Genomic DNA, 11,559 nt, shown 5'->3' on the forward strand with positions numbered 1-11,559 from the left:
GGCTCGACCACGGCTTGAATCGCGGGGTCTGCGAGCAAAACTGTAGCGAGAACCTCGTTTTATATGTTCAACACCCAATATTATATACCAGGAATGGCCTGCCAGGCCTGGGCTCGTAAAGCCAGGGGTTGAATTAGATTCGGGGGCTGGCCGCTTAGTAATAGGGGCCTGTTAGCCGGGTTGCTTGTGCTGTAACACTGCTTGTAACACTGTGGGGATAGTGTTAGTTTTGGCGGTGCAGGCTTTGCAGTGGGCGCACGCCTCACATTTATATTGTGTGTGCGAGAGTGAACTTTGTGAAAAGTGCTTGGGTGCAGGAGTGCAGACTGTAAAGTGGGCACATTTCCTACATAGAAAGCTCTTTTGTGTGTAGTGTAAACAATGTGCAGTGGCGCACAACCTACGTAGAATACCCACGGTGCAAACCAGTGAGCAAATCCACAGGGGTAAACGCACACAGCATAGTGTGCAGACGAGCGTGTTTAACACAGGCTAGTTGACTGCAATATTTCATCTCCAGTCACTTAACTTAAGGGAACTGGGAGAATGTAAGGAAGTGCGGGTGGTATGTGAGCCATTCCACAATGCCGTTATGCTCTAGTCTAGACTGAAAGCGCGCATGCAGACAAGCGTGTTTGACCACAGGCTAGTTGACTGCAATAAGGCTAGTTGACTTTATATGGTGTAATCCGGCCGCGGCGGGATTTATTTGTGATTTTGTGAGGCTGAATTAACAGTGCTTATGTAGGGGTGCACACTGTGTAGTGGACACTTTGTCTACAGTGTAAAAACCTTTCCAGCCGCCTGAATAAAGGGGACTGGAAGTGATAGAGTGAAAAAAAGGGCTTAGCTTGGCAGCCATTTTCCGACGCCCTTATGCTCTGACAGTGAGCGCGTGCTATGACGTAAGCCGCGCTCTAGTCAGCAACGCGCTGTGGAAGGGGCGCGCGCTATCATGACAAGGCAGCCATTACAACTTCCTTGGCAGTAAGCGCGCGCTGCAGCGACATTGTTCTTGACATACCCAACAGCCCGAGCTCGCTCGTCTAACTTACTCTAGTATTCTCTGTCCGCAGCGCTTCAGCACGGCGGCGGTAGAATGAGCACGGCGAGAGCTTCGGCTCGAGTTTGTTTATTCACTCTAGTATTCTCTGTCCGCGGCGATAGAGCGACAGGACGAGAGAATTGGAAGCGTGAGGTAAAACTCTGTCCGCGGCGCTTCTAGCACGGCGAGAGCTTCGGCTCGAGTTTGTTTATTCACTCTAGTATTCTCTGTCCGCGGCGATAGAGCGACAGGACGAGAGAATTGGAAGCGTGAGGTAAAACTCTGTCCGCGGCGCTTCTAGCACGGCGAGAGCTTCGGCTCGAGTTTGTTTATTCACTCTAGTATTCTCTGTCCGCGGCGATAGAGCGACAGGACGAGAGAATTGGAAGCGTGAGGTAAAACTCTGTCCGCGGCGCTTCTAGCACGGCGAGAGCTTCGGCTCGAGTTTGTTTATTCACTCTAGTATTCTCTGTCCGCGGCGATAGAGCGACAGGACGAGAGAATTGGAAGCGTGAGGTAAAACTCTGTCCGCGGCGCTTCTAGCACGGCGAGAGCTTCGGCTCGAGTTTGTTTATTCACTCTAGTATTCTCTGTCCGCGGCGATAGAGCGACAGGACGAGAGAATTGGAAGCGTGAGGTAAAACTCTGTCCGCGGCGCTTCTAGCACGGCGAGAGCTTCGGCTCGAGTTTGTTTATTCACTCTAGTATTCTCTGTCCGCGGCGATAGAGCGACAGGACGAGAGAATTGGAAGCGTGAGGTAAAACTCTGTCCGCGGCGCTTCTAGCACGGCGAGAGCTTCGGCTCGAGTTTGTTTATTCACTCTAGTATTCTCTGTCCGCGGCGATATCGCGACTGAACTAGAGAAGAGGAAGACTGAGGAAAAACTCCGTCTGTCCGCGGCGCCTCCTCAGCGCGACGGTATAGTGACGAGAGCTTCGGCTCGAGTTCGCCTATTCACTCTAGTATTCTCTGTCCGCGGCTGTAGCGCGACGGAATGAGAGAAGAGGGAACAACTCTGTGGCAGCGGCGGAAGAAGAGCCGCGGCGGCGGCAGAGTGAAGAGAGCTTCGGCTTGAGTGTGCTCATGTCCTCTAACATTCTCTCTTTCCGCGGCGCTATTCAGCGCGACGGGACGAGAGCAGAGGGAGAGTGAGAAGAGCTCCGTCTTTCCGCGGCGCTTAACGACGCGGCGGAACGAGAGAGTCCTCGAGTAGAACAAGCCTGTAAGCTCTAGAAGTGGCGTTGCAGCGGCAACACACACACAAACACATATAACACTCAACATAGACACAGTTTAAAGGATATATAACGCCGGATGGCGTAGCTGGAACGGCAGAGAAGGCGGAGAGGGAGTCCGTCGTCCTCAGCTGCAGGTTCCGCTGGTGCCTTTTCAACGGCGGTGCTTCTTCCGGAGACCAGCGAAGGTATCGCTGAAGGAGATAAAATCTGACACCTATGGCGAATTAGGGTCTTATATAGCCTCCTGTATGCAAATATAAGCACCTTTTTCGGCGGGCTTCTGGAACGCCCCCCATTGGTTCGTTCCTCTCAGCCGCCTCACCATAGGTTCCTGCAGTTGCCGCAGCCCGGCCAATCAGAGCGCTCCTCGCGCTGGGCTATGGCCGTGCAGCTCACTGCGCTTTACATAGATACCTTTATTAAAAGTTTTGCTTCACATTCTCGAGAAAAGGAGTTTTTCCCATACGTAATACGAGGAACCTCTCTCGAAAGGGAACTCTGTCCGCGGCGCTTCTAGCACGACGAGAGCTTCAGCTCGAGCTTGTTTATTCACTCTAGTATTCTCTGTCCGCGGCGATAGAGCGACAGAACGAGAATTGGAAGCGTGAGGATAAACTCTGTCCGCGGCGCTTCTAGCACGGCGAGAGCTTCGGCTCGAGTAAGTTTATTCACTCTAGTATTCTCTGTCCGCGGCGATAGAGCGACAGAACGAGAATTGGAAGCGTGAGGAAAAACTCTGTCCGTGGCGCTTCTAGCACGGCGAGAGCTTCGGCTCGAGTTTGTTTATTCACTCTAGTATTCTCTGTCCGCGGCGATAGAGCGACAGAACGAGAGAATTGGAACCGTGAGGAAAAACTCTGTCCGCGGCGCTTCTAGCACGGCGAGAGCTTCGGCTTGAGTAAGTTTATTCACTCTAGTATTCTCTGTCCGCGGCGATATCGCGACTGAACTAGAGAAGAGGAAGAGTGAGGAAAAACTCCGTCTGTCCGCGGCGCCTCCTCAGCGCGACGGTATAGTGACGAGAGCTTCGGCTCGAGTTCGCCTATTCACTCTAGTATTCTCTGTCCGCGGCTGTAGCGCGACGGAATGAGAGAAGAGTGAGGACAACTCTGCGGCAGCGGCGGAAGAAGAGCCGCGGCGGCGGCAGAGTGAAGAGAGCTTCGGCTTGAGTGTGCTCATGTCCTCTAACATTCTCTCTTTCCGCGGCGCTATTCAGCGCGATGGGACGAGAGCAGAGGGAGAGTGAGAAAGAGCTCCGGCGGAACGAGAGAGTCCTCAAATAGAACAAGCCTGTAAGCTCTAGAAGTGGCGTTGCAGCGGCAACACACACACAAACACATTACAACACTCAACATAGACACAGTTTAAAGGATATATAACGCCGGATGGCGTAGCTGGAACGGCAGAGAAGGCGGAGAGGGAGTCCGTCGTCCTCAGCTGCAGGTTCCGCTGGTGCCTTTTCAACGGCGGTGCTTCTTCCGGAGATCAGCGAAGGTATCGCTGAAGGAGATAAAATCTGACACCTATGGCGAATTAGGGTCTTATATAGCCTCCTGTATGCAAATATAAGCACCTTTTTCGGCGGGCTTCTGGAACGCCCCCCATTGGTTCGTTCCTCTCAGCCGCCTCACCATAGGTTCCTGCAGTTGCCGCGGCCCGGCCAATCAGAGCGCTCCTCGCGCTGTGCTTTACATAGATACCTTTATTAATAAAATTTTGCTTCACATTCTCGAGAAAAGGAGTTTTTCCCATACGTAATACGAGGAACCTCTCTCGAAAGGGAACTTATTTTCCCAGATAGTATATAGATTTTTAGGCATTCTATTATCTCAAACAGCCTGAAAAATAGTGCATTTAGCTGATGTAAATGGAAAAAAAATCTCCCCGGGGGAGTATACCCCCGGACCCCCCCTAGGTTTGGGCTAAGCCCCGAATGTTTACATCGTCTGGCTCCGCCACTGCTCACTATCACAGAGCTTTTGTTCATAGTTTCTCAATTCAGATTTTACACATATCATTTTTTTTTTTTTTGTAATTCACTATATCATATATTGTATAGGAAATGAAAACATTTATTGGACAGTCGGCTGTAGGTATTATATTATTGTAAAATATAGTAAAGGAGCACGGATTAGGAGAGAAAAAACGTCAGGCAGACTGAACGCAAGGACGACGTCCCTAATATGCTTAACGCATGACAGTTATTGTAGCCTTCAAGTGCTATCATAAGTTTCCTACTTCCCTTGTTCAGGTGCATACTGTCGGAAAGAATGGAGGACGCCAGGTTCATACTTTTGTTTTTTGTTTGCACATGATTCATGAAGTAACGTTATGTAATTTGGGACAGGGCATAGATCAGTGATTAGAACAGTACTAAACAAGAACACAAATTACCCCACCAAATTTTCTGGGTTTGGTTTTGAATGTGCAAACATTCGTTTGGTTGACAGTAAGTGAGATTTCCACAAATACGTTAAAGTTTTGCCATGATCGAGCAAATAATGCAACGATAATGCAATTCTGTCGAATATAAAGCGATTAGAGCTGATGCAAACAACCCTCTTCTTTTTCATCGTCGGTAGGAAGAAAGATTATTACATAAATGTCTTACCATGGTCGAGTAAACACCAGAGCAACAAGAGCAAAATAAAGAAAAGCTTCATTGCCTCTTCGTTTTTGTGCACACGGCTCACACCGTGTGCCAGGGTTGCCAGATTTACATTTACATTTACATTTAATCATTTAGCAGACGCTTTTATCCAAAGCGACTTACAAAAAAGGGGAGAGTAATAGAAGCAACGGAACAGACAAGGCCAAAAACCTGTAAGAGCTGTAAGAAATCTCAATTAATTAGCACAATACACAACAATTTTTTTTTTTTTTTTTTTTTTTTTTTTTAAATAAAGACAGACATCTACAACAAAAACTCACGTCCGCAAAGTGCCGAACACTGGATTTTGATAGCTAAAATAGCAGATACCAGCAAAAATAAATAAAAAATTAAATGGAATGGTTGTTGTATTTTTAAATAGGCCTACTATGTTGAATAACAAAATTTATATCAAAACGTAGGCTATACACAAATTCCATGCGCACAAAATAAAATAACTTATTTTTGGATTTTAAAAAAAAATTGTTACGTTTTGCATTTTTATAAACTAAAAACGAACAGATTTATATAAAAAAAATACTTTTACAAATTTTCTTTTGTACAATTATTTCCAGATAAAGATGATCAGTCAAATGAAACAATAAACTTACAAATAATGATTAGGCCTAAAAATAAAAAAATTATCGGAAATGTCGTCCAATTATCTAATACTATTATTTGATGACAATACATTTGGAAAACAAAATACAGCCATTTCTGCATTTTTTCTTTTAAACAAAAAATCAAGCTGCACCCTTTTTTAAATTACATCTTTCATTCCGAAATAGAATAATAAATGAACAAAAAAGTACACAGACTTCCTATGCCTCTGTCCGTGGTCATTCTATTGATTCCAGAAGAAAAGGCACTGCTTATGGGCACTTAAAAAAAAAAAAAAAAAAAATATATATATATATATATATATATATATATATATATATATATATATATATATATATATATATATATATATATATATATATATATGTAAATAATTTATATTATTTTTAATATTACTTAAGATTTTTTTTTAATATTATTAAATATTATTTAAGACAATTACCTTTTAGCCTATCTGCTAATTCTAGCTATTAATCCGTGGGGAAAAAAAGAAGAAAAAAAAGAAACTGCTTTTCCATATTGTATTTCTGGTTTAAAAATGGAAAACGGAATGGACGAAAAAAGCATCCTCAGTCTGACTATTATACTATTAAACTATAAGCTTATGTCACGGAAAATAATGTGATCAACTCTTAGGCAATCAATTATTGTCAATAAAAGTCGCTTGGAACAAAAGCCTAACATGAAAACATTGAGTCGATATATGGATATACAAAATAACCCTCTTTAACATTTCAATTATTTCAAATACATGAAACATGCATAGTCATGAATAACATTAGCCTACATGAAAATCGCGCTGACCATATTATTTAGACAACATGTGTCAGTCTTTGCAGAAGCAGAACGTTCGTGCACGGCGGGCCATCGCTACACAAAGCACGTCAGCCAAGCTAGAGCTGTAGTGTGTGTGTGTGTGTGTGTGTGTGTGTGTGTGTGTGTGTGTGTGTGTGTGTGTGTGTGTGTGTGTGTGTGTGTGTGAGTGAGACTGCTGCCTGTTGAACAGAGGGTCGCAGGAAGAAGGATCTGAAGTGCCAGTGTTTCGGCTACAAAAAACCCGCCGCACTGATCCAAAACCAGCCCAAATTTTATCCACCCACCCAAACCCATTTTTGCCCGCATAATAGATTGCAAAACCGCCCAATATGGCAACCCTGCACACGGCTCACACCGTGTGCACAAAAAAAAAAAAAAAAAAAAAAGTTAGTCTGGGACCGTGACGTTAGCAACGTAATGCATTTTGGGACTTTAGATCATGGCCGCTGTCGATACTGTGTTGTATAGGAAATTGACGCTTTTCGTTCTAAAAGTAGAACTAGTTCAGCTAAAAAAAAAAAGTTACAATGGTGAAACGTGTTGTGTCATTAACTGCCATAATCGCACTCACGACCGGAGTGGAAACCGAATCGCAAATTGAGTGTGATTGTTTAGCTTTCCCTCCAGGAAACAGCACATTGGATCTCATTCGTGGACTTTAGGACACAGACACTACATCAGCGAGTAGTGTAGGTAGACGTAAAAACTTGTGTTAGATAGTTAAAAACACATTATAATGGTGTAACGCTACGCTTGCTGTGTTATGGACTGCTATCCGCTCTCATGAACTGCGTGGGGGGAAAAAACCTCAAATGATGCGCAATTTTTCAGTTTACCAGCTTGGAAACAACAGGTGAAAGTAAAACTCAATGAAAATAAACAGCTTACCCTAAATGTGTCTTTATAATTTGTGTTTATTTATTTATAATTCATAACAGATATATATTACAGATTTATGCTTTCTGAACTGCTTACGCCATAATATAGCACATCTGGAAATTCTTCATTGCTTCTCTCAGTACTCTTGTACTTGTACCTTTTAAGTCCAGTAAAACTGTTTAGTGTTTTATGCTACGGAATTACGATATGATGTTGATTAAACAAATCTGGCTGAGATCAAGCAATATTATTTTAAATATCAGATACTGACTTTTTCGTTAGGCTATATTAAAAATAAAACTGCGAAAGAGAAATCAATGTGTAGCCCTGTGTGGTTCGATAGACGGCACGGTAGTATGATTTCTGATTGTATGAAATGAGATGAATATGTGTGCAATGTCCTGGCCGTACGACTGAGTGATTATGTAGCCTACGCAAGAGATTCAAATATTAGTAGGCCTACATTCAGTCTAAGTGAGTTCAAGCAGTTCTTAAAAAGTATTAACGTGAATACAGTCGTTTTTTCTCTCTAGTGATTCGTATGTGTTAGCATCATAGACAGTAAAAGAAATGGGCACAGCGACCCCATTGACGTCAACGGCGAAATAATGAAGTCAACCTAGGGGCACTCACTTCCTGATGGCTGAGCGAACTGCGCAGGCTCAGACTGAGCTTGAGGACGTAGATGTGACGTGAGCCTCCTGTCTGACAGCTGTAGGTCTTCTAGTAGTTGTGGAAAGGGAAATCTGAATCACGTTGTTTAAATATTTTCTCCCGTTGCTTTTGGCTCACTATGGGCTTCTCCTCATTCTTCCCCCTTGACTTTATCAGGCTTTATGTCTCCACGTCCCCCCGACTGCCTCATAGACAGTAAAAGATTGCCTGCGAGCGTCTCTTCAGGTCTATACGGTAATTTCTCAACTGTGCGACAGAGTCGCGTTGGTTATGACGCAATCGTTAGCCTATTTTTACAAAAACAGCTTCTGCGGGGCGATAGTGTAAGATACAAGGTAATGGAGCCTTTTATGCATTGTCGTGTTTCTTTAGAAATAAACAATGGACAGATGGAGTCTTTAAACGTCTCAGATGTAAAGTTATTCACTGTCAAAGTGACTCAAAAATGAATGGGAGTCAATGGGATGCTAACAGCAGGTGATGGCTTGGTTAGCAATGGCGGCCCCTAGGGGTGGAACGCTTTCCGAGCGCTAGATTACCCCCTTGGTTAGCATTGTACTCGCCTCCTGAGCGTGACCTAAAACATGGCGGTAACTGCCCAGAATGCAACGCGCAATTACGTAGTCTCCCTTCTTCTTTTGAGTTTAATGGCGGTTGGCAAACCAGCTTTTGGTGCATTTCCGCCACCTACTGGGATGTAGTATGAATACCTAGGATGATGAAAAAGAAAACTATTATCTATATATAAATAAATAAAAACCCTGTATAAATCCCTTATTTTTTGTATAACAAACGTATATCTTTCAAAAACTTAAATGATATAGGATACACTTTTTTATTGTTCCTGTGCACTGTGAAATAAATATTTTATTGCTAATTGAACATTCATCTTCTTTAGTTCTTCCACAAGTTGAGCCCGTTCATTATTATATCCTTCACAGTGAACAAGCACATGCTCCACTGTTTCTGCCACTCCACAATAGATACCTATCTGTCTCACTTTTGCCTATCAAGTGTAAATAATAGTTTAATCTGGTATGCCAAATGCGTAGTCTTGATATAATTGTATCATCTCTTCTGGATCCAAATTTTCTCCTCTCACTCCCCACTTTATCCTGAATACTGTACAGATGTCTTCCTTTTAACTCCTTATTCCCGTTATCTTGCCATATATAACAGCTTTCCTTAAGATGCACTTAGCTTCAGCTTTACTTAATGAATCTTTATGTCAATTTCATCCTTTTTTAATCCAGTCTTTGCCAGCTTATCCACTATCTCATTTCCCTCAACGCCTTCATGAGCTGGTACCCATAAAAATAATACATTTTTGGATTTATTCTGTACAAAATCTGTAATATGCCGTATAATATATCTTGTCTAGAATCTGACTTTCCACTTTTTAAGCTGCACAAAGCTGATAATGAATCAGAGCATATAACTATATTTCTAATATTAGATTCTTCCACCCATAACATTGCTATAAATATTGCCATGAGTTCTGTTGTAAATACTGAGATATCATTAGACAGCCTTTTAACAGTGCTTTGTTTAATATGCGGTATATATACTGCTGCTGCTGTATATCCAGATTGAGGATTTTTAGACCCATCTGTAAATATCTGAACACTATTATTATTAGCTTTGTTTCAAATAATTTACCACTGTTATATTCATAGGTAAATACCTATCCTTTTCGTTCTTTATAATGTTTAATTGTATATCCACTAAAGGCATTTTGTACAGCCAAGGGGGTACAATTGATTTAATTACTGTATTGCTCATGACTATACCATCTATTCCAATATCTTTGGCAACTTTATCAGCATTCCATCCAAAACTATTTAAGTTTGCATATTCATGTTCCCAACACTTTTTTAACACATCTTTAACTTGATGAGCATCTATATGTCCCCCACCAATATGCCATTTCCAGCAGAATTTTCCTAATTTCTAAAGGCATTTCTGCCATTTCAACCTGTAAAGCAGCGATTGGAGATGTTCAGTGCTCCACATGCTATTCGCAGAGCCTGGGATTGTACTCCATTTACTTTCTTTAGTAAGGAAGGCACTGCTGAACTATACAATGCCACCATAATCAATATTTGTCCTAATTATTGCACAGTAAAATCTCTGTAAAGAATATCGGGTTGCCCCCCAGTCTGCTCCGGCAAGACACCTGAGAACATTAACTCCCTTTTTACATTTCTCTACTTTCTTGATGTGTGATGCAAAAGTAAGTCTATGATCCACCTAGATCCCAAGAATCCTAAATTCTGAGACTTCTAATACCTTGTCATATAACTTAAGTTTAATACTTTGTCATTTCTTTTTCTTTGAAAAGCATATTACTTTAGTTTTTTCCACAGACATTCTAAAGCTCCAATTGTTAGCCAAACTCTTCTTCTTCTTCTTTTGGTTTGTTTATGCCACGATAGGTGCATTGCCTGGTGCATTCTAAGCGGCAATCACCCCCAGTTTCTCTTGAAGCCAATATGGAAGTGACTTAAACCGCAATTCCTCAACTGGCCACTAGGGATCCAGAAGGGAGCAGAATCTCATTGAGTCCCATTTTAAAATGCCCATCTTTACAGCAGAAAAAAACATGTTTACAGCCTGGTACAATGACAACTGTGAGGGGGGTGAATTTTTTGTATTTTTTTTTTATCATTTCATTCATTTAAATTATATAAATCCTTACAGTTCTGCATAATTAAGGGCGTGGTTACTTTGAGTGACAGGTGGATAGCCATTCATCCACCGTCTATAGTCATTGCGTCACTTAAGCTCCGCCCACATCACGCTTCTTTGCCCTTTTTCTGTTATCCGGGAGTGACTCGCGATGACGCATTCGAAAGACGGCAACACCCAGCTCGCCGCTACTTTAAAGGTCCACTGAAGTGCCTTTAAACGCGCCGCATTATTCAATGTGTTGACGTAATTTCCCCTGAAACGGCTTCAGCTGTTAGCAGCTCCTCCCCTTTTTTGAAACAGCCAATAGCGTTTTGTTAATATACAGTTTGCCTAGAGCGCAAGAGCGGACCTTTCTGTTTCTGTTTGGTAAAGCCAGTTTCCTCTAACGGTTTTTCATCATAATCTCCTCCATATCGCTTTGAAATGCAGCATTCTGTGCAGAATTCAAATGGGTCTATATGATTGTTGTCAGCGCCGACTCACGCATATGATCCACGCTGCGCTCTCGTGTCTGTAGTCTACATTTAGACCAGAGCCGCTGGTGTGTGTGCGCTGCTGCGGTGTGTGAAACTAACGTGAAAACAGACTTTATTCGCCTCAAATGAAAGCATATTTACACTGAATCATTTCCTATCGCATATATAGTGTGCTATGTGCCTTTCACCATGAGGAAATTAGTAAATGTGTGTTAACAACTGACCAATTTCCGCTTCAACAGTGTAGGGGGCGGGCTTTAGATTCTAGAGAGCATTTTGATTGGACTGACGGTTTGATGATAAGGTGAAGTCTGCGATGATGTCACCAAAATCTTTGTGATTCGTTTTAACGGAAGTGGGAGACTGTACATTTTCTCCTAAATCTCCTAAATGCAAATTTTGTCATTGTTTTGAAACATACCAGCTTCTTCATAACTTTAAGGCTAACACAGTCATACTAAAAGATA

General features: G+C 42.5%; 1 protein-coding gene across 2 annotated transcripts in view; it reads right to left on the reverse strand.

Moving 5' to 3' along the window:
* The window catches only part of LOC137040028 (carcinoembryonic antigen-related cell adhesion molecule 1-like), a 30,721-nt gene extending 25,731 nt beyond the window's left edge, over positions 1–4,990 (reverse strand). For both annotated transcript variants that reach the window (XM_067415430.1, XM_067415431.1), the window contains exon 1: positions 4,896–4,990. In XM_067415430.1, the coding sequence (XP_067271531.1) occupies positions 4,896–4,947 (52 nt within the window). In that variant the 5' untranslated portion in view covers positions 4,948–4,990. The remainder of the gene's footprint in view (positions 1–4,895) is intronic.
* Positions 4,991–11,559: the final 6,569 nt, after the last annotated feature.

Source organism: Pseudorasbora parva, chromosome 14, assembly GCF_024679245.1.
Source record: "Pseudorasbora parva isolate DD20220531a chromosome 14, ASM2467924v1, whole genome shotgun sequence".
Lineage (NCBI taxonomy): Eukaryota > Metazoa > Chordata > Actinopteri > Cypriniformes > Gobionidae > Pseudorasbora > Pseudorasbora parva.